This window comes from Moschus berezovskii, chromosome 6 (assembly GCF_049115385.1).
Source record: "Moschus berezovskii isolate FMDL1 chromosome 6, NW_MosBer_1.0, whole genome shotgun sequence".
NCBI classification, from domain to species: Eukaryota; Metazoa; Chordata; class Mammalia; order Artiodactyla; family Moschidae; genus Moschus; species Moschus berezovskii.
In genome coordinates, this window is record NC_142465.1 from 119351274 (window position 1) to 119377888 (window position 26615).

At 43.4% G+C, this 26615-nt stretch overlaps 1 protein-coding gene across 3 annotated transcripts; it reads left to right on the forward strand.

Moving 5' to 3' along the window:
• Window positions 1-4383: 4383 nt before the first annotated feature.
• NUP50 (nucleoporin 50) lies at window positions 4384-24274 on the forward strand. 3 transcript variants are annotated; one of them, XM_055396840.2, is made up of 9 exons: window positions 4385-4723; window positions 5208-5340; window positions 8352-8430; window positions 10390-10473; window positions 13294-13480; window positions 14480-15133; window positions 17838-17919; window positions 19809-19927; window positions 20773-24274. In XM_055396840.2, exons 3-9 carry the CDS (start codon window positions 8362-8364, stop codon window positions 20973-20975), a joined length of 1398 nt encoding a protein of 465 aa, XP_055252815.1. In that variant the 5' UTR covers window positions 4385-4723; window positions 5208-5340; window positions 8352-8361; the 3' UTR covers window positions 20976-24274. The 3 variants fall into 3 exon arrangements, with proteins under 3 accessions (XP_055252816.1, XP_055252815.1, XP_055252814.1); XM_055396839.2 differs by lacking the exon at window positions 5208-5340 and having other exon boundaries at window positions 4386-4723; XM_055396841.2 differs by lacking the exons at window positions 5208-5340; window positions 14480-15133 and having other exon boundaries at window positions 4384-4723.
• The last annotated feature ends 2341 nt before the right edge of the window (window positions 24275-26615 follow it).

A 26615-nucleotide genomic window follows, 5' to 3' on the forward strand; every position in this document is an offset into this window, starting at 1 on the left:
GCTGTATATTGTCACCCTGCTTATTTAACGTATATGCAGAGTACATCATGAGAAATGCTGGGCTGGATGAAGCACAAGCTGGAATCATGATTGCCGGGAGAAATAGCAATAACCTCAGATATGCAGATGACACCAAACTAATAGCAGAAAATGAAGAACTAAAGAGCCTCTTGATGAAAGTGAAAGAGGAGACTGAAAATGTTGGCTTAAAACTCAACATTCAGAAAACTAACATCATGGCATCGGGTCCCATCATTTAATGGCAAATAGATGGGGAAACAGTGAGTCTTTGTTGTTTTGGGCTCCAAAATCACTGCAGGTGGTAACTGCAGCCATGAAATTAAGACGTCTGATCCTTGCAAGGTAAGTTATGACCAACCTAGACAGCATATTAAAAAGCAGAGACACTGCCAACAAAGGTCCAGTAGTAATGTATGGATGTGAGAGTTGGACTATAAAGAAAGCTGAGCGCAGAGGAATTGATGCTTTTGAAGTGTGGTGTTGGAGAAGACTCTTGAGAGTCCCTTGGACTGCAAGGAGATCCAACCAGTCCATCCTAAAGAAAATCAGTCCTGAATATTCATTGGAAGGACTGAGGCTGAAGCTCAAAACTCCAATACTTTCACCACCTGATGAGAAGAACTGACTCATTGGAAAAGACCCTGATGCTGGGAAAGATTGAAGGCGGGAGGAGAAGGGGATGAGATGGTTGGATGGCATCCCCAACCCAATGGACATGAGTTTGAGTAAACTCTGATAGTTGGTGATGGACAGGGAGGCCTGGTGTGCTGCAGTCTATGGGGTCACAGTCGGATACGACTGAGCAACTGAACTGAACGTGTAATCCTTGTATCTAGATAAGCAGTCTTTACACACCAGTCCATGAATAGACTTTTAGGGATGGTTCATAAACATCCTGAAATTATTTGCAAATTGGTTCCCTACATGATGATATTCTTAGTGCTCAATGTCCAACTTTTGCAACCTTATGGACTGTAGCCTGCCAGGCTCATCTCTTCATCGGATTTTTCCAGACAAGTATACTTGAGTGGGTTGCCATTTCCTTCTCTACCAGAGATAGAGTCCACATCTCCGGCATTGCAGGTGGATTCTTTACTGCTGAGCCACTAGGGAAGACACGGATAAAGATGTGGTACACACACACACACAAACACACACCATGGAATGTTCCGTTCCGTTCAGTCGCTCAGTCGTGTCCGACTCTTTGCGACCCCATGGACTGTAGCCTACCAGGCTTCTCCGTCCATGGGCTTCTCCAGGCAAGAATACTGGAGTGGGTTACCATCTCCTTCTCCAGGGGATTTTCCCGACCCAGGGATCGAACCCGGGTCTCCTGCATTGAAGGCAGACGCTTTAACCTCTGAGCCACCATGGAATATTACTCAGCCATAAAAAGGAATGAAATGATGCCATGTGCAGCAACATGGATGGACCTAGAAATTACCATACTGAGGTAAGCCAGCTAAAGACAAATATGATATTGCTTACATATAGTCTAAAAAAATGATACAAATGAACTTCTTACAAAACAGAAACAGACTCACAGACATAGGAAACAAACTTAAGGGTTCAGTTCAGTTCAGTTCAGTTCAGTTGCTCAGTCGTGTCCGACTCTCCGCGACCCCATGAATCACAGCACGCCAGGCCTCCCTGTCCATCACCAACTCCCGGAGTTCACTCAAACTCATGTCCACAGAGTCGGTGATGCCATCCAGCCATCTCATTCTCCGTCGTCCCCTTCTCCTCCCGCCCCCAACCTTTCCCAGCATCAGAGTCTTTTCCAGTGAGTCAACTCGTCGCATGAGGTGGCCAAAGTATTGCAGTTTCAGCTTTAGCATCAGTCCCTCCAATGAACATCCAGGATTGATCTCCTCCAGAATGGACTGGTTGGATCTCCTTGCAGTATAAGGGACTCTCAAGAGTCTTCTCCAACACCACAGTTCAAAAGCATCGATTCTTCGGCGGTCAGCCTTCTTCACAGTCCAACTCTCACATCCATACATGACCACGGGAAAAACCATTGCCTTGACTAGACGGACCTTGGTTGGCAAAGTAATGTCTCTGCTTTTTAATATACTATCAAGGTTGGTCATAACTTTCCTTCCAAGGAAGGGAAAATGTGGGGGGGCATGAATTAGGAGTTTGTGATTAAAATATACACAGCCTTACTATATACAAGAGATAAGCAACCAAGGACTTACTGTATAGCACAGGGAACTATACACACATTTAAAAAGCATTCTTGATAGATTATGTAAAAGGACAATTGTTTTAAAAAGCATTTATTGATCTGATTGCTCCCAGAGGTGGAAATACTCTACAACTCAGAAATCATATTAGTGTTTAGTACCAGACACTAAGAAAACACTTCAAACCCAACATTTCTACAGCTTTGCTTTCTTCATGGATCTATTCTTCAAGACTTCCTCACTGGCCACCAAGAATGTTCCCACCTCTTCTGATTCTGCATGAATGTATGCAAACTTTCTTTGCACTTTCAAGTGTGGACTAAAAAATACAGCCACACCCTGAAAGCAAGAGTTTCAAGTGTGGACTAAAAAATACAGCCACACCCTGAAAGCAAGAGAGTTATTTTATTTGGTGGGAATGTTTGGGACTCCCAGCCCAGGAGACAGCATCTCAATAGCTCTGAGATAACTGCTCCAAAGAGGCAGGAAGGAAAGTCAGGTTATACACAAGTTTGCAACAAAAGGAGCAGGCAGTCTGAACATCAAAGACCAAGTATCACTGAATTCACTCCTTTTATACGCACCTCAGCTATCTAGAACCAATCCTGTTTCCTCATTCACTTTGTTTCTTACATTTCTTGTTTATTAATAACGCAGGAGATATTTTCACTTCACACATTTTGTGTCCAACTCTATCAGATTCCCCAGTCCATGGAATTCTCCAGGCCAGAATACTGGAGTGGGTAGCCTTTCCCTTCTTCAGGGGATCTTCCCAACCTAGGGATGGAAGCCTGGTCTCCCGCATTGCAGGCAGATTCTTTACCAGCTGAGCTACCAAGGAAGCCGGTATTTCACAGAAGTATAATCATAAACCCTGCCTGGAGGAAAAAAAAAGATTAAGAACCATTGCTCTAAGAAGGTTCCTTTTCTGAAGCAATTTTTGCTAATTAGTAACGGATGTAATTCCCATAGTGACCTATTAACTGTAAAGCAAGGAGCGTTTAAATTGCTTTACACAGCTTTATTCATTCTCTCATAGCTCTGTTTGGAGAAGGTAATGGCAACCCACCCACTCCAGTATTCTTGCCTAGAGAATCCCAGGGACGGAGGAGCCTGGTGTGCTGCCGTCTATGGGGTCTGTTGGTAAAGGATCCGCCTGCGATGCAGGAGACCCCATTTCGATTCCTGGGTCAGGAATTTCCGCTGGAGAAGGGATAGCCTACCCACTCCAGTATTCTTGGGCTTCCCTTGTGGCTCAGCTGATAAAGAATCCGCATGCAATGCAGGAGACCTGGGTTTGATCCCTGGCTTGGGACGATCCCCTGGAGAAAGGAAAGGCTACCCACTCCAGTATTCTGGCCTGGAGAATTCCATGGACTGTATCGTCCATGGGGTCGCAGAGTTGGACACGACTGAGCGACTTTCACTTCATTGCTGTACATGGTATCTTGAGATACTATGCTGCAGTACTCAAGCAAAAGCACACGAATGCACATTCTGACCCTGGACATTCGTATCCGTCCCAGTTTAAAAACCGCGTTTGCAGACTTCATCTTCGTTGATACCGACTAGATGTGCAAAATGGCAAGTGACTTCGCCTCCACGGCACCCACCGCGGAAAGGAAATACAAGGACGGTCCGCTTCTCTCGTCCACGGCCGCGACCTTCCCTCCCGGGCTCCGCGAATCCCAGGCGTCCGCGGCCGGCGCGTCGCAGGCACGTGGCCGGCCCACGGGGCAGCTCTCGTCCACGGCTGCAGCACCGAGTTCCTGACGTGACGCTACCCGAGTTCACTCAAGCCTCTGGAGGTCACGACCGCTCCCTTCTCCGAGCTGCAGCATCCCACCCGGACGCGACGAGGCCCCACCACGCTCCCCAACAGACTCCGCTCTCCTACGCGCCTCCGGAATCCCAGCCGCGCCCACAACTAGCAGCCAACCGCGCGCGACCGCCTCCAACGCGCACAAGCCCCGCCCCCGGCGCCGACTTCCTGCCGGAGCCAGAGCGTGGGACGTGCGCTTGCGCGCGCGCATGCGTAAAACCGGGGACGTGCCTTCGGCGACGTTTTTTTTCCCCCCAAAGCAGTTGGGCGCATGCGCTGCGAGAGGCCCGGCCGCCGCCTTGTGTAGTGCTGCCAACCGAGGCTCCGGCGCGCTTGCGCAGTAGCTGGACGCGGGCGTTTCTTTCCTCCCTTTTTTTTCGAATTGGTCGTGAGGGCTCGATTCGAGTTACAAAATGGCGGCCTGAGGTGTGTGGGGGCCCTGTTCTCTCAGCCTTCTCCTGCTGAACGGGCGGCTTACCTCCCCTCACTGCTCAACGCAGAGAAACAAGATCCGCCCGCGAAGGACATGGTGTTTGTGACTCAGGGGTTGCCGATCACCGAATCCTTCGAGGCTCTCAGCGCACCAGCAACGGCCGCGCGCCGCTTCAGACCCGAGTGCGGCGGCCGCGACCTCGCACCTGCTCTCCGCCGCGCACACAGCCCAGCGAGGGCCGCCGCAGCCACCGGAGAGGTGAGGGGCGGGCGCCGGGCCCCAGAGGAGGAAGCCGGGCGCGGGCCTGAAGCGGGCAGCCCGGGGAGGGGGGGCGGGGCGCGGAGGAGGGCGCGGCGCCGTGTCGGCCGCGACGCAGCCGCGCGGCGTCTGTGAGGCCGCGCTCGGGGCCGGCCTGGCGGGGCTGCGGGGCCCGACGCGCGGGAGGCCGGGCCCGGGCGCGGGGCCCCTGCGGCCCCGGCGGCGGCGGGAAGGGGCCGGCCCGGCGCGGCGCCCTCGCCGTGTTTCCTCGCGGTTCCTCCCGGTAGCCGTCTCCCTCCGCTCCTTCCGCCACCCTCCTCCTGTCCTGCAGCCACAGGCCGCTGATCACTTGACTCCGATTAAGAAGCAATGTTCGAGGACCTCGTTTTCCTCGAGCGTTTCAGTCTCCGGGGCCCGGCCCCAAGTTCCATTTTTCCTCCGGGGATCACGCTGGCGAGTATGTTCCCATCTGTTTCCGTCTTAGAGTGAACCGACGTGGACTGAAGTTACACCCCAAGCTGGGGGCAGCCCGCGCTGGCAGAGATCACAGAATTCCCTGTATCGGGCGCAAGTAGTTTCCCCCAGTTACCGAAAGTTTTCGGTTTTCCTGTCCCAAGGTATGCTTCATACCTAGTAATCATTTCATCATCTGGTGCCTTCTAAACCACAAGCCCACGTTTGTTTTATTTTACGTTTTTAGTTCTTAACACTTAAAGACTCTAGGTTCCAGGCTTTGCTTTAAGTACTTTACCGGCACTTTTTTCCTTTTTCAAAGAAATGTTATTGTCTGAAGTACCATGCTTTGAAATAAAAAATGGATTAGGTAAAGTATTATTTAGAGCCCGATTCATAATTCAAGTTAATTTTGTTTCTCCACGCTACAACCTTTAAGTTAGGGAGGGAAAGTATTTTAGAGCCTTTGTTTCTGACAGAACTTTTCTCTTCGATGAGATATATTGAGTCATTCCTCTATTCCAGGCTCTAAGCTAAGCTTTTTGTGTATCTCATTTAAATTTCACAGCATTCATACTTCATCCGTTGTGAAGTAAAGAAATTGAGACTCAAAAATGAAATAATTTGCCCAAGGTCTTCAACATGGCAAAACTGGATGCTAGCATTTTGTAGTATTTTTCTCAAATTTGCAGTGTCCCAGATCTCTGATTCTAGACCATCTATCATGTGGAGGGTGGCGGGTTTTGAGGTACCTAAATGAGTGAAACAAAGATGCCTGCCCTCTGGTTATTCATTGATTTGATAAAAACGGAGATTGGATAAATATGGAATAGGAAATGAATTGGCTATATTAATTTAGGTTGTTTGACTATGCCAGTTGTCTTAGCAGTTGTGGGTGTGGGTTAGGTGTTACAGTTTTAACACTTAATGAGCTTTTTGCACTTTCAGCTCCACTCCTTTTTGCCTGTTAATAACTAGTTAGGTTATTAAGTTAATAGCAAAAAACGACTGTTTAAGTTTCTCCCCTCTTCTGCCCTCTGGTGGAGGTGTTAGTTACTGAATGGGAAAATGGCCCAAAAGAACCCTCACAGAGACCTGGCCTCTGAGCAGTTCAAGTTTACTAAGAATTTATGTGGAAGGGTAGGTACCTTGTTTGTTTTCTGGATGACAGGATTAATAGCAAAACTTGACCCAGTGTTTGGGACGAAGGCATTAAAAAAGATTTGCAAGTAATGACAAAATTATGTTAATTCTCACTTATGTTTTAGAATCTGAGACTTTAAAGCCATACTGTAATCAGAAAAATGCACTTGGTAAAAGAAAAATTTGGAATTTATTAGGAGATTATTAAAAGCTGAAAATTACTATATGATTATCCTACCAGGGGATAGGATTTTGGAGGACTTTGGAATGCTAGTGTTTGAATTTATTTTACAGATCTTACTGTGCCTGTTGAGTGATGTGTAAGTTTGTATCTTAATGACCACGAGCTTCTGGAAACTTCTCTGGTGGGTTGTGGTCTTGAGGGCAAATAAGAGTGGGGAAGGACTAGGAAGGAAGCTCGGCTGGTTTTCAGGAACCCTGGCTAGTGTTCCACGCTAATGAGTAAATCTCTGGGCAAGGTAAGGAGTTTTTTGGCCCATTTAATTGATGTTAGGGAAGAGCCAAGCACAACACTCACAGTGGAGCACTCCATTAAGTGTTTTTGTTTTTAATAGCAACAGATATACATCTTAGGATCAGAAAATAAATTGGAAATTTTAAGGGGTGAATACATGGAGTCCGACACAACTTAGCAACTAAACAACAACACGCCTTGAATAGAAGTTGAGCTGATGGCTTTTTCTTTTTTTGCGATTTTTTTGTTTGTTTTAAATTTATTTTTTAATTGGATGCAAATTGCTTTACAATGTTATGTTGGTTTCTGCTGCTGATGGCTTGTTTTTGAAGAATTAAGAATTCTAAGAATGTTAACACATTCATGTTAATCATATTTTGAACTATCTTCTTCAACGTATGTTGGGATTATGTCACAATAAACCCATGGTAGGTTGAAAGTACTGTAAGTCGAAAATGCACTTAGTACATCAAACCTGCTGAAGATCATAGCCCAGCCTACCTTAAAAGTGCTCAGACATTAGCCTACTGTTGGGCAGAATCAACTGACACAAAGACTGTTTTATAGTAATGTTGAGTATCTCACATAATTTTTTGAATACTATACTGAAAATAAAAACCAGAATAGTTATATGGGTACAGAATGGTTGTCAGTATATCCTTGATTGTGGTGGCTTGGCTGGCTGGTTGGGAGCTATGGCTTGTTGCCACTGCCCAGGATCACAGGAGAATATCATACCTCATATTGCTGGCCTGAGAAAAAGTCAAAACCTAAAGGAAGGTTTCTACTTAACGAGTGTTGCTTTCCCACCATCATAAACTCGAAAACTTGCAAGATGAACCCTTGAAGTCAGGGACCATCTGTACTCTTGTAGTGAAAATAATAGCTCGTTCATATTCTTAACTAAGGTCAAACTACTAAATATCCTTCAGAGAATTTTAAATATTAAAAATGTCTTGCCTATAGCCAGGCTATGTATAAATGTAATTTGCATGGAATTCAGTTAATTGAGCATTTGTTGATTATTGTACAGTTTTGTAAGATTTCTGATTTTTAAAAAATCAGTGTTTCATTAGCATTTTTTTTCAAATGGAGTTGTTTTATTGTTTTTCACTGTGCCTTAGAATACCTCGCTGCCTTCTCCTGTAATTTTTGTTGGATTTGTGACACTGGGAGCCTAACAGTGTTATGCCGTTCTCATTAAAGAAGTGCCCCCTGGTATCAGGGATGTTTTTATCTAATTTCATGCTAAAGTAAATTTTAAAAATTTGTTGTAAGAGTTAAATCATGTTTTAGAAAAGCAAACTTATTACTGGCTGCCTTGGTGGCTCATTGGTAAAGAACCCGCTTGCCAGTGCAGGAGACATGGATTTAATCCCTAGATTGGGGAGATCCCCTAGAGAAGGAAATGGCAACCCTCTCCTGTATTCTTGCCTGGGAAATCCCATGGACAGAGGAGCCTGGTAGGCTGTTGTCCAAGAGGTTGCAAAGAGTTGGACACAACTGAGCAACGTAACAACAACAAAAGCTTACTACTTCTAATCTTTTTACTTTTAGGTTCAAAAAAATGGCCAAAAGAATCGCCGAGAAGGAATTGACAGATAGGAATTGGGATCAAGAAGATGAAGCAGAAGAGGTAAAAAGTTCTTTCCCTAAGAATGATTTCCTGCTACTTCCAAATTTAAATTCGTTTTGTGATTCCTCATGAAGACGCTGGTAAAAATAAAAGGCCTTTTTAAGAGCATCCTAATGTTGAAGCTGAAACTCCAATACTTTGGCCACCTGATGCAAAGAGCTGACTCATTGGAAAAGACCCTGATGCTGGGAAAGACCAGGGGCAGGAGGAGAAGGGGACGACAGGATGAGATGGTTGGATGGCGTCACCAACTAATGGATATGGGTTTGGGTGGACTCCGGGAGTCAGTGATGGACAGGGAAACCTGGCGTGCTGCGGTTCATGGGGTCGCAAAGAGTTGGACACTGAACTGGAAATAATATGGTTTCTTATGATCTGTGCTTAGTATAGAAATTGATGGGCGTGCTTTTCGATTAGCAGCTATTCCTTCAATACTCTATTCCTTTGTAGAATCACCTTCCTCCTGAATTTCATATAGCATTTCGTTGAGCACGCTCAGCCCATGGTTTTAGTCCAGATTGAAGGCTGAGTAAATGATCTAGTTATAAACTAAATTTGAAAAGTGTTTTACCACCAGTGTCTTAGTTTGCCATACTCACAGTTTTAGATTTTAGAAGATTGAGGTCACCTCCCTTACTGTACTGCTTCTGGGAGTCCTGTTTTATTTCATATTGAAGATCTGAGACACTCTCCACCCCCAGCTGGGTTAACAGGAATAGAATTTAGATGTTCTAGTTTCTTTCCTAACAAAATAAAAATGGTCTTCCCTGAGGAAACCTTTTAATTTTTCTCTTAAAAAGAATAAAACACAGCTGCATTTCTGAAATGCCTCATCAACAGTTTGATACTCCCAGGCCAGTTCACTGAGCAAGCCTGAGCCAAGTTAGCCTTTCAAGTTAAGTGTGCTAAGTTAAAAAATATACATATGTATTTTAAATAGTTTGCAAAAGCGTTTCCAAGATAATTCTTAGACTGCTGTTTTCTTTCTTTCTCAATCTATTTTCTAGTACTAATATTTTTCCTTTACAAGTATATGTACTAATATTTTTAGGGAAACCAAAATCACAAGTATGGGCTTATAAAGAAGTGTTTTTAACAATTCTGACTGACTTGGTACTTTTTAAGCACGTCTTTGGTAACTTAAAGTTTTTTCCATGTTGTAGGCTACAGTCACGTTCCGGGCCTACCACATGGTGATTTGTTTTGACATTAAAATATTTCAGAAATGTAAGAACTTCCATTTGGATAGATTCTAATGAAACGTGTGTGGAAGGACATTACATTTGAGTCAGGTGTAGTCAGATGATCCCTTCTGTGGGTACAGAGATGCCAAAGTTTAACATTATCTGAAATAAGTATAGCAGAGAACTTTTTACAGCAAGTATTTTATGCCATTCCTCTAAGGTAAAAGAAGGGATGAAGTAAAGCCAAAGATTTTCAGCAAATTTCCAACAGGTCACTTAGAGTCCCAGGTCCCTCAGGGGTCTTCTGGATCATGGGCAAATGGGCAGAGCTGTTCTTTAAAATAATGTGTTATGAACTTAATTTTTGAAAACTATGGTAGTAAGATGCTAGCTTTGACGTCTGGGTGATGTCGTTGCGTGTGTTTGAAGAATTGATCACGGTCAGCTTTGTGCCGAGGCTTTGACGGTAGCAGTCTTCTTAGCAGGTTGGTGTAACTTCTGAGTTGATGAAACTTCTCTGAATTGCGACTCAGTGTCTGGGTTTGTAGTTTCTGAAACGTTTCTGATTCACCTGACTAGCAGTGACATTCATAAGACAGATAAGAGACATAAACTTTAGTTTAATATATGCTCTCCGTAATTTGTGTTACCAGTATTAACAGTACTTAAAACCCAGACGATATTGATCAGTTTGTCTTGTGGCTTTTTAGAAGTTCAGCATTTTACCTTCTTTTTGCCCTTTTCTTATTGCTGTTTAATTTGTACACTCCTGCAGGTGGGAACATTTTCGGTGGCCAGTGAGGAAGTCTTGAAGAATAGAGCCATAAAGAAAGCAAAGCGTAGAAATGTTGGATTTGAAGTGAGTGTTTCCTTACAGCTTCTGGTTCTAAACACTAATCTGATTTCTGAGTTGACGAGTATTTCCACCTCTGGGAGCAATCAGATCAATAAATGCTTTTTTTTTTTTTTTAATTATCTTTTATGTAATCTATCAAGAATGCTTTTAAAATGTGTATATAATGGTTTATCATTGGAGAAGGAAATGGCAACCCACTGCAGTATTCTTGCCTGGAGAATTCCATGGACAGGGGAGCCTGATGGGCTGCAGTCCATGGGGTCACAGAGTCAACCAGACAGAGCACACAGCACATCTGCGTCATCGTCTTTGTCCGCGCGTCTGTCATTGGACATTTAGGTTGCTCATGTGTTGACTGTTGTAAACGGTGCTGCAGTGAATTTTGAGGTGTATGCATCTTTGAATTATAGTTTTGTCTGGATAAATGCCGAGGAGTGGGATCACTAAATGGTATGGTTTTATTTATTTATATTTTTTTAAGGAACATTAATACTTTTCTCCTTTAGTGGCTGTACCCATTTACATTCCTGCCAGCAGTGTAGGAAGGCACGTTTTTCTCCACGTCTTCTCCAGCATTTATTAATTGTAGACTTTTTGATGGTAGCCATTCTAACCTATGTAAGGTAATTGGCGTTTTGATTTGCATTTCTATAATAATTAGTGGTGTTGAACATTTTTTTACATGCCTGTTGATCATCTGCGTATCTTCTTTGGGGTGATGTCTGTTTAGACCTTTTGTCCATTTTTTGATTGAGTTGTTAATAAATGCTTTTTAAAATGCCTAGTTCACTTGTGCATATGCTTGGTAAAGATCATGGGAGATATAAAAGATAATAAATGACATCTGTACCTTAAAGGGAGCTTATCCAGTTGGGGAAATAAGAGATAGATGTAGACAAATTCAAGTTGCGTTATAGTATGAAGTGGAAAAATGAATATAGTAATTGGAAAGCAAGGGGAGTGGGTGTTGGGAATCAGACGGGAAAATGTAAGATATTCTCCCAGTCTTACCTACTTCAGGGTTGAGGTGTGGGTGGGGCGACACCTGTGGGAGCAATGGAAGCATTTCCCGTTTTGGTGTTCCTCCTGGTGGTGGTGTCGCTCAGTTGTGTCCGACTCTGCGACCCCACGGCCTGCAGCACACCAGGCTTCCCTGTCCTTCCCCATCTTCCAGAGCTTGCTCACACTCGTGTCCATGGAGTCAGTGATGCCATCCAACCATCTCATGCTCTGTCATCCCCTTCTCCTCCTACCTTCAATCTTTCCCAGCATCAGGGTCTTTGCATCAGGTGGACAGAGTATTGGAGCTTCAACTTCAGCATCAGTCCTAATGAAAATTCAGGATTGATTTCCTTTACAGTTGACTGGTTTGATCTTCTTGCAGTTCTCAAAGGACTGTCAAGAGTTTTCTCTTTTAACACCACAGTTCAGAAGCATCAATTCTTTGGCTTTCAGCCTTCTTTATGGTCCAACTCTCACATCCATACATGATTACTGGAAAAACCATAGCTTTGACTAGGCGGACATTTGTTGGCAAAGTGATGTCTCTGCTTTTTAGTATGCTGTCTAAGTTTGCCATAGCTGTTTCCTGGCAAAATGTTTCATTCTTCTGTTCAAAAAGATAAAATATGAGTTATAATTCATGAACTGAAATCTTGTCTTCATATTCAGCAGTCACTCCATGTTTTAACAGCTCTTCATCTCTCAAGTACATCCCAGACCCGTGAGTGATGTCTTGGTGACCTGGATGCCTCTTGTCAGTCAGGAGAGGCTTGTTTGAACAGCTTGGGTGGCATCTTTGGAATAAACTTACTCAGCTGCATTTTTCTGGTGGCTTTGTTCAATTTTTCTTTGTTCTGAGTTCTTTTCTGGCCTAATGTCATGCTTAAGACTGGTGACTGGTTGGATGTAGGTCTTGAGCCAAGTAATATTTGATAGCTCTTTCATGGGGAAGATATAGGGGGGAAGGGACTTCATGAGGAAGTTACTGATTTTGTTTTAGGAAAGTATTTCAGAGCCTGTGGTATATCCACATGGAGTTTTCTAGGAGACCACTAGGTATACTAGTTGGCCACTCAGAACAGGAATTGGGAGATGGGTGCAGCTCTGGTAAATTTCCCGTCCAGGAGGTCGAAGAAGCCATGGGGGCTACTGGGAAGAGGCCTGAGAGCGGGAACTTGTGACGAGGACAAGATGCCTCGGAAGATGGGCTCGAGGAGGGACAGGCCAGCTGTTGTGTACGAGTGACAGTGAAGAGGTAGAAACAGTGCAGACTACAGTGCAAAGAGCAACTTTCGAATTTCAAGAAGCATGCCAGACATTCCCATAGCATCAAAGTTCTGTACATTGAACACAGGTTGAAAGCTCCAGAAGTTTGTAGGAAATTGTAAGTAGTGGTTTTAGTGAACCTAACTTGATGTTTCTATAACGTCCTTAGGCACTTGGTCTTTGAACACTGTATGAAAAGTCTTTCATTTGGGGTTTAGTTGTGTTGAGAATGTGTTTTATTTATAGTTCTGTAGCTGGTGGTGAGTCCATAAATTTATTTAAATTTGTCTTTTTAACCTCTTATATCATAAATAGGTTTTAAAACACTATTTCACTCTAGATTCTATCTATCCTTCCTGTTATAGGAAGGCAGTTTCAGATTGCAAAGCTATCATCATGAGTAAAATCCGTGTTCTGTCTCTACTTGTGCTGGCAGTTTCCTTTAATGCTGGTTGCACAAGGGTTGTGGGTACTATTTAGCCAAGAGAATACTGCCATTTGCTTGCTTATTTGGAAACAGAGTTATCTAATCTGTGCTCTTTCTTTATTTTTCAGTCTGATGGTGGAGGGGCCTTTAAAGGTTTTAAAGGTTTGGTTGCATCTTCTGGAGGAGGAGGGTTTTCTGGATTTGGTAATGGTGCTGGAGGGAAGCCTCTGGAAGGACTGTCAAACGGAAACAGCGTAACTAGTGCCCCTCCCTTCCCCAGCACGAGGGCAGCAACTGAGACCAAGGCCACCTTTGGTAAGTAGGCTCTTCTTTCCCATCTTATCTGTGTAAGGATAATCTATAAAAACTAATTTTGCAAAGTTTTTTTTTGGACTTTTCTCTGGGTTCTGCGGCTGTAGGAGCAAGAACACAGTATTGATGAAAGGGATGAAAATGAGGGAGCTTTTGGCTAATTACCGAGTGAGTAGAGCACAGGCCAAAATAGCCAGGGTTCTGGTCTCGGTTCTGCCAGTTACCAGCTCGGTGTGGCCTTGGTGAAGTTCCTTAACCTTTGAGCTTCCAAATCTTCCTTCAGCTGTGAAATGAATATGACCTCAGAATTGACCTAAGGATCAAAAGAGTAAAAGAAGCTCTTAGTGGACCCTAGGTGAAGGCCTCCCATCCCTCCACCTCATTCATTATAGTGTTCCAAGGGTTTCCTCTGTGCCACACACCTACATTCCCAGGCTCGGTTTATTTTGCACAGGACATGTTGATTGCTTCATGCTATTTTGAGGAAGTTACTCAAGAATCTTGGAATTAGCGACAGAATGGGCTTGTGGGTTAAAATCTTTGATTCTTGGAAGTGATCCTGACTCATTGGATTATACTTAGCGAATTCTAAGAGTGTATACTGTTTTATTTAAATTAGGCAGAGTGTTTAGTGTAAGTAAAATAAGCACTTCCTGTTAAGATTTTAACTGCATTAATATATGTTCCTACAGCCTTGGGGGTTAAGTTTTATACTATGTTGACAGTTTTAGGTGAAATGGGCATCCTTTTGAAGGAAAAGATTATTTTAAAATGACAGATTTAATGCAAGCATGTGAAAAAATATATATATGCACATTCATATAGGTATGTAAAATGTTTGATTTTTATAATAACTTTGATTTCTCAATACTATATATACTCATCTTGAACTGTAACAAAAATGGGATACGATAAAATGTGAAGGCCGAGCGGTACGAAAATCTGAATGGCTTAATTAAACCAGCTTCTGAATAAATTCTTAAAACATATAATTTCCTATAGGATCTACTGCTATAAATGGCCCTACCTCCTTGGTCGATAAAAAGATTTCAACTCCTAGAACTAACGGTGACAGTCAGCAGCCTTCCTCCTCTGGTGCTTCTCGCCACGGGAACGCCTATCACAAACAGCTGGCGGCTTTAAACTGCTCCGTTCGGGATTGGATCGTGAAGCACGTGAACACAAACCCGCTCTGCGACCTCACACCTATCTTTAAAGACTATGAGAAATACTTAGCAAACATAGAACAGCAACATGGGAACAGTGGCAGCAGTAATTCTGAAAGTGAAGCCAACAAAATATCAGTTGAAGCACAGCCTCCTTCTCTATTTGGTTCAACAAAATTACAACCAGAGTCACCATTTTTGTTTCATGTCAACAAAACGGAGGATGCCTCTGAAAAGAAGCTGGAAGCTGTGTCTGAAAAGAGCACGGACGCATCACTAGGAGCCACAAGTGCCTCATTTAATTTTGGCAAGAAAATTGATAGTTCTGCTTTGGGCTCCTTAAATTCGGGCCCCTTGACTGGATTTTCATTTTCTTCTGGAAACTCCAGTTTATTTGGCAAAGATACTACCCAGAATAAACCAGTTTCTTCACCATTTTCCACTAAAACATTGGAGAGCCAAGCAGAAAGTGGCGGCAACGAATGCAGAGGTAAACACAGTTCAGTGCTTGAGGTTCGTGTGAGTTCTGTGTTTAGTGGGAAGAGCGTAGTCTTGTGAGTGAGATGGCTCTGGATCACGTCCAGACTCCCATCAGTGCCTAGACGTGTGTGTGATCCTGGGCAGAGCTGGTTAATTTCTCCGATTCCTTATTCATAAAATGGAGTAAGACCTATTTTATAGGATTATTTTAAGGATTACGAATATAAAAATAATATAAAAACATCTTGCACAGGAACTTTGAAAACCTGTCAAACACATGCCTTTCCATTAAGAAAAAAAAAACTAAACTAACATTTTTGGAAAATTTATTGAAAAAAACTCATCATGGATGTTCACTGAATTGTTTTAAGAGATTTGCTTATAAATTCACATAGCAAAACAGTAATATAAATAAAATAGGTAGACTTCATAGATATGAACTTGGACGAACTCCGGGAGATGGTGAGGGACAGGAAGGCCTGGTGTGCTTCAGTCTGTGAGGTGGCAAAGAGTTGGATATGATTTGGTGACCGAAGGACAACAGCAGCAACAGACTTCATAACCTTGGGGAACAAATTGACATGTCTGGATTGTAGCTGCCTTTCTAAAAGTGTCCATGGTGTGTCTTGTTAGTCCCCAAACCAGGCCATCATCCCAGCCCCGCCACGCTCTCTGTTCTTGAGTCAGTGCAGTCGCGTCCGAGTCTTCTCCGACACCACAGTTCAAAAGCATCAATTCTTCAGCACTCAGCTTTCTTCACAGTCCAACTCTCACATCCATACATGACTACTGGAAAAACCACAGCTTTAGCTAGACGGACCTTTACTGGCAAAGTAATGTCTCCACTTTTTAATATGCTGTCTAAGTTGGTCATAACTTTTCTTCCAAGGAGCAAGTGTCTTTTAATTTTATGATTGCAGTCATCATCTGCAGTGATTTTGGAGCCTAAGAAAATAAAGTCTGACACTGTTTCCACTGTTTACCCGTCTATTTGCCATGAAGTGATGGGACCGGCTGCCATGATCTTCGATTTCTGAATGTTGAGCTTTAAGCCAACTTTTTCACTCTCCTCTCACTTTCATCAAGAGGTTCTTTAGTTCTTCTTCATTTTCTGCCCATAAGGGTGGTGTCATCTGCATATCTGAGTTATTGATATTGCTCCCGGCAATCTTGATTCCAGCTTGTGCATCATCCAGTCCAGCATTTCTTATGATGTACTCTGCATATAAGTTAAATAAGCAGGGTGACAATATACAGCCTTGACATACTCCTTTCCCGGTTTGGGACCAGTCTGTTCCATGTCCAGTTCTAACTCTTGCTTGTTGACCTGCATGGAGATTTCTCAGGAGGTAGGTCAAAATGTCTGGTATTCCCATCTCTTTCAGAATTTTCCACAATTTGTTGTGATCTACACAGTCAAAGGATTTGGCACAGTCAATGGAGCAGAAGTAGATGTTTTTCTGGAACTCTCTTGCTTTTTCGATGATCCAGCTGATTTTGGCAATTTGATCTCTGGTTCCTCTGCCTTTACTAAATCCAGCTTGAACATCTCCAAATAGGGGTTGTGTCATTATCCGTCCTCACCCCAAGGTGGTCATGAACAAGTAGTGTCTGTATAGAGACTTAAAAGTAGTTTAAAGTTCATTCCCCAGGTATTAGCATATTGATCTTTGACAAAGAAAATTGCAGTTGCCACTGGGCCATAAATACCATGTTTTTCTTCCTGGAGGGAAACTTCCTTCTGTTGCTTTGCCCTGCCTTCAGCTATATCCTCAGGCAAAGCAGAGAATAAAGAGCTTCCCTTTGTCTTAAATAAGACAGGGAGTGTGTCACAGTCACAGGGACTCTGCTGTTTGTAGGAAGGGTGCTGAGTTGGAATAGAGTCTCCTTCTCAGCAGGGCACCCCTCCATTAAGCGCTTACTCCTCACCCTGTGGTTATCACATGTTATGCATGGAAAGACTTGGAGAGCTTGTTAAAATAACGAAATGCCCAGGGCCTAATTCAGGAGTACCTTCTTAAATTTTCAATCTTGTGACCTGAATTGTTTGAGCAGCAGAATTCTTTTTCTTAGTTACTCATCACTGAGTTTTATGCAGTTGCTTTCTCTTTAAGGGGACTGTAATTTGTGTCCACCAGTGACTTACTCTCCCCTTTGATTGGAGCACTGGGGTCAAGGATAGTGCTTTGGGCTCAAACCGGGATGGCGCCCACCGTACCAGCATGTCCAGAGGCATGACAGTGCAGACACAGCTTCAGTTACTTACACTTGGCTTGGGACTCCTTTCTATCACAACATGCCCTGTAAGATGCTTGTTTTCTCCATCTTTGGCCATTGCCATCCTTGTTTCTTCTTTGGTATGATGCAGAAATGGTGACAGGAATATTTGGAGATGAAATTTCATGTGCTCGAAGCCTGTCTGAGATTTTTCTTTTTGTTTGGTAACCTAAGTGAGTGTTGACTTTTTCTGTGTAACTTTGCCTGCACTCTGTCTGCATACAAGCACGGACACTTTTGTTCTAAGACTTTCTACAAAAATCCAGCAAATACCTCCTCACCTTGACCCCCACCACACAATTAGATTGTGCTTTGAGTTTCTATATCTGCTTACATGTAATTTTTAGGTTCAGGTGAGGGGCAGGAGGGGGGCAAACTTCTTTTATCGCATTTTCAGGCTCTTGATCTGAATCTTACTGATGGTGTTTTTACAAAAGGTGGAGATGAAGAAGAAAATGAGGAGCCACCCAAAGTAGTAGTTACTGAAGTAAAAGAAGACGATGCTTTTTACTCCAAAAAGTAAGTAGTAGTCACGGCAACCCACTTGATGAATTTATTTTCAGAGACATGGAAACAGGCTTCTGGCTGGAGCGCATGGGCAACATCGTCCCTGCAGAGTTCACCGGGCACCCATCCTGGGGTCAGGTTTGTGCCTGCTCGCAGAATTGGGACAAGGAAGAATTCTGGGCCTGTTTATTTAAAAATAATATGATCTAAAAATTTCCTGCTGGGCGACGCCTGCTCTTTTATGTTAGTTTAGGTCTTTCTGCTTTTCAGGTGCTTTAGAAACTCTTTTCTTGTCCTCATCTCTTACCTCGTCGTTCTCTCCCTTTTTCTCCTTCCTTCCTTCCCCTTCTTTCCCTGCAAAGATGGTTATCTAAGTCACTGATTCTAGATTTGGCTTTACTTTACTCTGTCTTCCCCCAGGGATGCAAGCTGGTTTGGTGTTTGGGGGGATTTTGTTTAATGAGAGTTGTTGCTTTCAGAAAAAGGCTGAAGGGAAATTTTTAGTTATCTCAATGAAATGAAATTAGTGCTTTTTAACAAAGATTTTACTGAAAAACATTTGTGACCTTAAAACTTCCCTTGGATATGTTTTTCTAATAAAAAAATTTCAGACTTAGTAAGTCAGCAGTTTTCATAGTATAAATCACCAAATCCCGTTGGATTTCAAATGTTTATTTTTGAGAACTTTTAAAAAGAGACCAATTCCTTTTGCCTGTTTTGTAATGTAATTACACAGATGGTGTAAGGGAATGGCCCGAGTTGACTCACTGGAAAAGACTCTGATGCTGGGAAAGGTTGGGGACGGAAGGAGAAGGGGACGACCGAGAATGAGATGGCTGGATGGCATCACCGACTCTGTGGACATGAGTTTGAGTGAACTCCGGGAGTTGGTGATGGACAGGGAGGCCTGGCATGCTGTGATTCATGGGGTCGCGGAGAGTCAGACACGACTGAGCGACTGAACTGAAGGGATTTTTTGTTTGTTTTGAATGAGGTTTTTTTGTTTTGCTACTCCTCAAGGCTTGTGGGATCTTAATTTCCTGACCAGGGATTGAGCTCTGGCCCCAGCAGTGAAAGTGCCAAGTCCTAACCATTGGACCACAGAGACCCTAACCCAAGATTTTTGTCTAATCATAGTGAATCAAAGGAACAGGCAGTGGTTTTGACTTGTTTATTAATGACCTACAGAGATGAAAGAGTCCTGAAGAAAATTCAAAAATAAGAAATAGGAAAAAAGTGAGGGTGAGGGGCAGAATGTTTGTCCTGTGTGTTCCTGTTCTTTAAGCACCAGGGGCAGCTCTTGAGCTCAATACATCAGGGAGGTGTAAGGTGCTTGGCGGTGATTTTTGACTGACCTGAGAAAGGATAGTTTCAGAAACCAAGGTAAAGAATTGTATCAGGCCTGCTGTGTAATAGAAAAAAGGAGGGACTGTAGACTGTCTCATCAGATTCTCTTACCTGCCTTGTGTGCAGACCTGATTTGGGTCAACAGAAGACTCTTCTAAGCTCCCTCTGCTGTATTTACTGACTTCCACACAGGCGTGAGCAGGGGCTGTTGGAGAATCGTGTGGCTTTCGTGACATGTCACCGAGTGATCATATTGATTATTTTTCTCCTTGCTGCTGCTGTGTCACTTCAGTCGTGTCCGACTCTGTGTGACCCCATAGACAGAAGCCCACCAGGGTCCCCTGTCCCTGGGATTCTCCAGGCAAGAACACTGGAGTGGGTTGCCATTTCCTTCTCCAATGTGTGAAAGTGAAAAGTGAAAGTGAAGTCGCTCAGTCGTGTCCGACCCTTAGCGACCCCACGGACTGCAGCCTACCAGGCTCCTCCATCCATGGGATTTTCTAGGCAAGAGCACTGGAGTGGCTTGCCATTGCCTTCTCCGTTTTTCTCCTTAGGTGTAAACTATTTTACAAGAAAGAAAATGAATTTAAAGAGAAGGGTGTGGGCACTCTGCATTTAAAACCTACAGCAAATCAGAAGACGCAGCTGTTAGTGCGGGCAGACACCAATTTAGGTGAGTACCTTTTTTCTTCAGGTGGCACAAAATAATCATAATCTACATGGTACATAAAAGCTCTCTACTTTGCTGACTTTAGTCTTCGAGAATTTCAAGTATGTTGATGTGTCTTTTGGAATAGAATAGAGATTGCTCAGGACAGATTCATCCTGTCCTGACTTATTACTTACAGATTTAGGTGAATGCTGGGGTAATAGTGCATAAGAAAAACTTGATGTATTAAAAAGCTACTGCCAGGAAGTAACGAAATGTTTTCATTTTCCTTTGTGCTAGAAATGTGACTAAGAAACTAGGTAAATTGAACGGTTTAGTTAACTCTCAAGGAGAATTAACCTTGTAAAGGAATCCTTTTTATGTAGCAAAGAATCATTAACTCGTTGTTGTCCCCCCTCCAGCTTTACCATTAACAGTCCTCTGAAAGGAGTGGGTAGTGCCTGGGTGGGGGGTCAGGGGAAGTGGCCAGGGGTGCCAGGCGACACCAGACTGTCCCTGAAACAGACTCCTGTGAAGCTTCTTTCACGTGGGCTGGACTGATGTGTGCAGTCACAGCGCCCTCACTCTTGCCCATGAGCTTGCTGGCCCCTGTGACAGAGCCGTTTCTTAGCTGACCGCTCTGGGGAGAAGGCCTCCTCAGTGGGGCCGAGTCCATGTCCTGCCAGAGGCCCCATAGTCCTCTCTTGGGGACCCCACACTGTCAGGGAGTCTGTCAGGAAACCAGGCCCTTTTTGTGACATTCCTGTGGCTCCGTTATGTACGTGTTGCATAATTGTGTAATGTTTAGCCTGTTAAAGGTGTAGTTTCATGGAAAATATTTTGATGCATTTTTCCGTGTTTCAATGCAGGCAACATACTACTCAACATCCTGATTGCACCCAGCATGCCATGCACCCGCACAGGGAAGAACAACGTGCTCATCGTCTGCGTTCCAAACCCGCCCATTGATGAAAAGAACGCCGCCACCCCCGTTCCCATGTTGATTCGGGTGAAAACAAGCGAAGACGCGGATGAGCTGCACAAAATTCTGCTGGAGAAGAAGGATGCCTGAGCATGCCCGCTGAGAAGTTGTTGCCAAGCTGCTGCTTCCCCTAGCGCCCCTGAGCTTAGTCAGTTTTCTTCTCTTCTTCCTTTGACGTTCTAGGACTTAGAGATAACTTAAAACTTTTGTGGGGAAGATTAATATTAAAAGGCCAATAAAACCTTCAATGTTAAGTGTTAAGAAACTCCTTTCTCCCTTCTTAAGAACTGTCTAATGTGTAAAATAAGTGTGAAAGAAAAATTTTGGAAGATTTTTAACGTTCATTTATTAAACTAACCACAAGTGATTTCTTAATGGACTGAAATCAGGGTATCGATTAGACTTCCCAAAGGCTTTTCTGATCCAGGGCTTGGGGTCTGCTGCCACCATCTGCACAGCTTCACGGCCGTGTGTCCGGAGGGAAGCTTGCCTGAGGCGTCCTTCTGGTGGGCTTGGCTGACTGGTGTCCAGGTGAACCGTGCTGCTGCGCTGTGGCAGTTTTTTCCTCTGTTCTTTGGTTTATCATGTTACTTTACAGCTGGAATGTTTGCCTTCAGCAGTGACGTCTTCAGCTCTTTTTGTGTGGACGCTGGCCTTTAACCCCACAGGCTGCTTTTACTAGGATTCCAGAGCTGCTTTTTCATTTTAAGAGGAAATGAGTGACTTGTCCTTTGGTTTTGTAGGTCCCTTCATGAGGTGCTGTTATTTCTGTAACCCTCTAGAGACAAAAGGGATGGGGGCTTGGCAGGAAGGAGGTTTAAAAGCACAAATTAGGTAGTTTGTAGACCACAGACAGTGGTCACAACCCTTATAGAAAAAGGGTTAAACTGTACAACAACAGGGGAAGAAGATGCTCTCAGTTAATTGTACCATGATGAACCCTGTGGATCTAAACCCTAAACTTAAGTCATAGGAGCTTTTATTACACATGAGCCATGTGAACGAAGCAGGAAACACACAATAAGGTAATGGAAGAGGAAGTTGTGTGTGTAAACGTTGCCTTTAACTTTTAGACACCAGTGTATTCTACATTTGATACTGAAATATCCATTTACTGTTTAATGGTAAGATATTCTGTATGTCCATGTGGAATGGAGCCATGGCTGCACCCACAGTAGCCACGTTACTTCTCCATAGCTTTTGGGTAACTAGCACTAGCGTTCTTTGAAGACTCTGGTCATGCGAACTGGATGTCAGGTTTAATGTTCTAAATGTCCACTTTGATTCCTCACGAGTCATTTAATACTGGTACCAGATAGGCTCAGGGTCTGTGCCTGAGGGCTCACACTTGTATATTCTGCTCTTCAGAACATGTCTTTTGACTTTAAAAGAAGATAGTCAAAAATTACTGTAGATAGTACAGTTGCTTTTATTAAAAAAAATACAATTTTTAGATGTAAAGGGAGCAGGGAAACCATTTTATGATGCATTACTCTTTAATACTTGAGGTAAAGTAGTTGGGCCGACACTGATCATGAAATTCTTGTACTGCATTCTCACCTTTCTGATCCCATGGGGAGACTTTGGCCCCATGCTGACTTTGGGTAGATAACATGCACTATTAGGGAATGTGATCGAATTTGGCTGTATTATGAGGCCTGGGGAGGAAGTGGCAATTGTTTCTTTTACTTTTTAGAAATGAGAATGTTCATGAGTGTTCATTGTAGATGAGTTTTCGTTAACAAGTGTTTGATTACCACTTGTAATCAATACTGGCCCTGCCCTGTTCATACTAGGTTTACCCAGCTGTTACAGGGACGAGGAAATTAGGGGAACAAACCTCATCAGCATGTCCCAGCTTAGCCGCGCATGCTCCTTGTCCCGCCAGAAAGTCAGGCTCATAGACTTCTTTGTCTGTAGGAACTCTGGTGCATTATTTTGTTTGCCTTTGCATGCAATGTGGAATGTTCACCAAAAATGTCATGAAAGTCATGATTGGATTAACTCTTCCCCACCACCATCCTAAAAAGTTTGTCTCTTTAAATCACTGGGTGTGTGTGGCTTTCTTTCTTTCTAACATTCCCAGCAAATTCTTGCTAAGACTGTACTGTTAAAGTGGAAATTACAGGGGGGACATGTGGTATGTATACCATAAGTCAAAATGTGGTATTGTCTTAAAATCACTCTTATACTTTAGGAACTTGCCGGTCTCCACTTTAATTATGTCTGAGTGTAAAAGAGCCTAATAAGTGTATGTGGATTTCTCCCTGTATGTTACTGGGGGAGGGGCGCCTTGGCCCCTGGAGGGCTGGCCTTTTTGTCCCCACTGTTTAACAGCTCATTTCTACCCCTTGGGTTTAGTTAGATTTATTTTGTAACAAGTTATTAGAAATTAGTCTTAAAATGTTGAATGTGGATGAAGTTTTTATCTTTGGTTTGAGAATCTATAAAGAGAGTGTCGTAAATGTGGCCTAAAGGGTGTATATATCTTTAAATCAGATTGTGTTGTATCTTGACAAATACCGAATATCCCAGTGGCCTTTTTTTTAACTGCTGTGTGTTCATCTCTTCCTTTTGAGCATTCCCATTAAGCAAAAAATAGAGTATTATGCTGTTTTCATTATTAGAATTACAGGCTGAAAATGTGTGTCCAGTTTTTAAACTGTAGATTGTGTTTTTCATGAAAGAACAGGTCTGTTTATGGACTGGTTTTCTTTTAAAGGGATTATTGTTTTACAGTTTGAATTCGAAATCATATTTTTGATATGCTGCATGCCAAAAAATATCTACCTGTTCTGGGGTAGAGGGAAAACAAACTAATATTCTACCTTACTGTTAGAGTTTAGAGAAGGCTTTTTTGGTTTAGTTTTAAAGGTCAGCGAATTGCCTGTTTCTGAGCATTTGTCAGTTATTCTGTTTCAGAACAGTTCGGAACAATCCAAATGAAAGCACAGTGCATTTTTACAAACTAAGCGACTCACTCCCAAACCCCTGGGGGCCATCCTCATTCTGGAAGGACGTCTCTGAGCACAAACCGCTGTGTCCTGTAGCACAGCAGCCGACAGGGAGGGGCCTGTCACAACTTCCTTCCCGTGTGGTGCTCTGAGCACAAGGCCTCTGTGTGTGTGTGTGTCGCTGGTGTGGCAGACACAGGTGTGTGTGTGTGTGTGTGTGGCTGGTGTGGCAGACCCAGTTGTAGCGGAGACAGGAAACTTGTTAGCATATCAAATGGATCAATTGTTTGCTTTCTATTTTACATAGGAAACTTTTCTAAAGGTAAATACTTGAATTGTCAGACAATGTAATCTCTGTGTGTATTAGTTTTTGAATGATCCGGTTGAGCAAGTGTATCAATCCATGAAATGTGAATAAATGAAAAGTAAACAGAATCAGTGTTTGATACTTTATGTTCCTCTGCTGCACCACCGGAGGGGGAGGGGCCATGTGGAAGTGTGCCCAGAAGCCCCCCTAGCAGCAGGAGGGTCAGCTGGGAGGTGAGAGACCCAAACCCACCCAAAACTGGATCCGTAGGTGCCTTGGGTCCCTTGTGCCGGATGAGACCCGTTCCAGGCCATTCAGGACTTTCTGTTGGATCCCTGTTTTTACAGGTTAGACTGGGAGTAACGGGCCTTTCGTTGGCTATTGCAAGCAGCATTGTGCTAGAAGCTTTTAATATATTCTCTTGTTTAGTGCTTGCAGCAAACCTTCCAGACATGGACTCCTGGGTGCACTTCCCAACGAAATGAGTTTGGGCAAGCGAGGTTTCTTCTAGCAAGTAAGTGGAGTTGGGAATCTGTCCAGGAGGACATTGTGAAACTTAAGGATCAAAATGATTGAGTCTATGTAACCTTGTTTTTGGTGATTTAGGAAATCACTACTAAGGCATTAACACAGTAAACTGTAATTTAGAGTAAGGTTCATATTTTTAAAACATTCCTGAGTTATTCACTTAGCTTATTTATAAGTGGTGTCTGTGGTAAAGAAAACTTTTAAAGACTTAAGTTATCCATCAAAATGTTTTTCTTGAGCTGGCAACATCTCGTGGAAACTATTGAAGACGCAGAGTGCAGGAACTGTCTAGAGAGGAAGAAGGCATTGTAGCCACACTGACCCCGCTTCAGGCGCTCGGCTGAGGGGCCGGGCTGGAGCAGTGGTTCTGCAGGATGGTCCTGAGAGCAGCGGCAGCAACACCCAGGGCCCTGACAGAATCATGCTCGGCCCACCCTGCCCCTGCCGAAGCAGAGGCAGATGTCGTTCACATACAATAGAATTCTCCTTTTTAACGTGTACAGTCCAGCTGTTAATAGTCTAGGCACCGAGCTGTACACCACTGTTAGCAATAATTCCAGAATATTTTACCACCAGCCATCTGGATTTTAACAGCTGTTTCGGACTCACGTCAAATTTGAGGACCAGTGGGCTACATCTGTGTTCCCTTATGACTTGTTTTCAAGATAACCTATAAAGTGCCCTTTTGGCACAATGATCATCATAGTTTCCTGGAACTACACCAGCCTTAGTACATGTCTCAGTCCAGCTTCACTGCATCTGGGAAGATAGGCGGCGGTTCTTCACAGTTCAGAAAACCTTGCCAAGGAGATGGAGCTTGTTGACGGAACAGCCACATGGGGCTCCCTGCAGTGTGACTTGAAGGTATGTGTGTGCCCATTAAAGGACATAAGCTTCACTGGTTTCTGAAGCTGTCTAAAATAGTTTTAACAAAGTGGTTTATTGAAAATATAATCCACATATAAAATAGGTAACTAAGAGAACCTACTGGTTAGCACAGGGAACCCTACAATGATGGGTGGTGACCTAAATGGGAAAGAAAATCTATAAAGAGTGGAAATGTGTACATGTGTTAACTGATTCTCTTTACAGCAGAAATACAACATTGTAAAGCAAGTATACTCCAATAAAAATTTTAAAAATATATAATCGTTAGTTTACTAAAAACCATGATGTTTCAAATGAAGCAGTCTAATTGCTTTATTAAAGTCAGGTTCCTTAACCCACAAACAGGAAAAAGGTGTCTTGTAAGCCTTTTGGCTTATGTGGAGGCCAAGTCAGGAGAGAAATGAATGAAGCTAAGCGAAGGAAAAGACATCTTTTGTCTGGTCATCCCCAAAACAAATATTTTCCTTCCTCATACAAGTTTTCCAGCTGTCCTGTCATTTTAACAATCGAGCGCAGAGTACAGCGTGCTTACACATTCAACATGTATATATACAATGAACCGTGGTACTGTATGCATTATTACACATTTACCCCTCCTCCCGGGAGAAAATTCCCCAAGGTTTTCCCTTTCAGTCCACTTTTTTTTTCTAAGCTAGGGCATGACAGTGGTTCCTAAAGCACACCTAGGTCAGAGTGAGAGAGCAGGCAGTAGGGACACGGCTACCGCAGATAGCTTCCAGGATAGAGCCTTTCTCAAGAAAGTCAGCAAGAAAGGGGGTTGACTGGATGAAAAGGAAGTCACCTCTCACCCACTAAACTGCCTCCTCTTTAAGCACCATCTGCACATCTTCCTAGGTACAGGCTGCCCTTGGTGACGCCAGTTCTGAGGATCCTGGCTTGTGTTTCTAATGCAGTGACGTTCTACGAGATGTCACTTGAAGTGATGATCCTATTTCCTGATTGTATGTGTTCCTCCCAACTCCCCCCCCCCACCCCACCTTTTGCTGTAACTTTCTGTGGTGCCTTAGGCCTTTTGCCCATCGCCCCATGACA

Excerpts from the sequence above, each read along its gene's own strand:
- NUP50 (XM_055396840.2), top strand. The coding sequence starts at position 8,362 with ATGGCCAAAAGAATCGCCGAGAAGGAATTGACAGATAGGAATTGGGAT. Across the intron at positions 17,920-19,808 it reads GATGCTTTTTACTCCAAAAA|GTGTAAACTATTTTACAAGA; the intron begins GTAAGTAGTAGT and ends TTTTCTCCTTAG. Across the intron at positions 19,928-20,772 it reads GCGGGCAGACACCAATTTAG|GCAACATACTACTCAACATC; the intron begins GTGAGTACCTTT and ends GTTTCAATGCAG.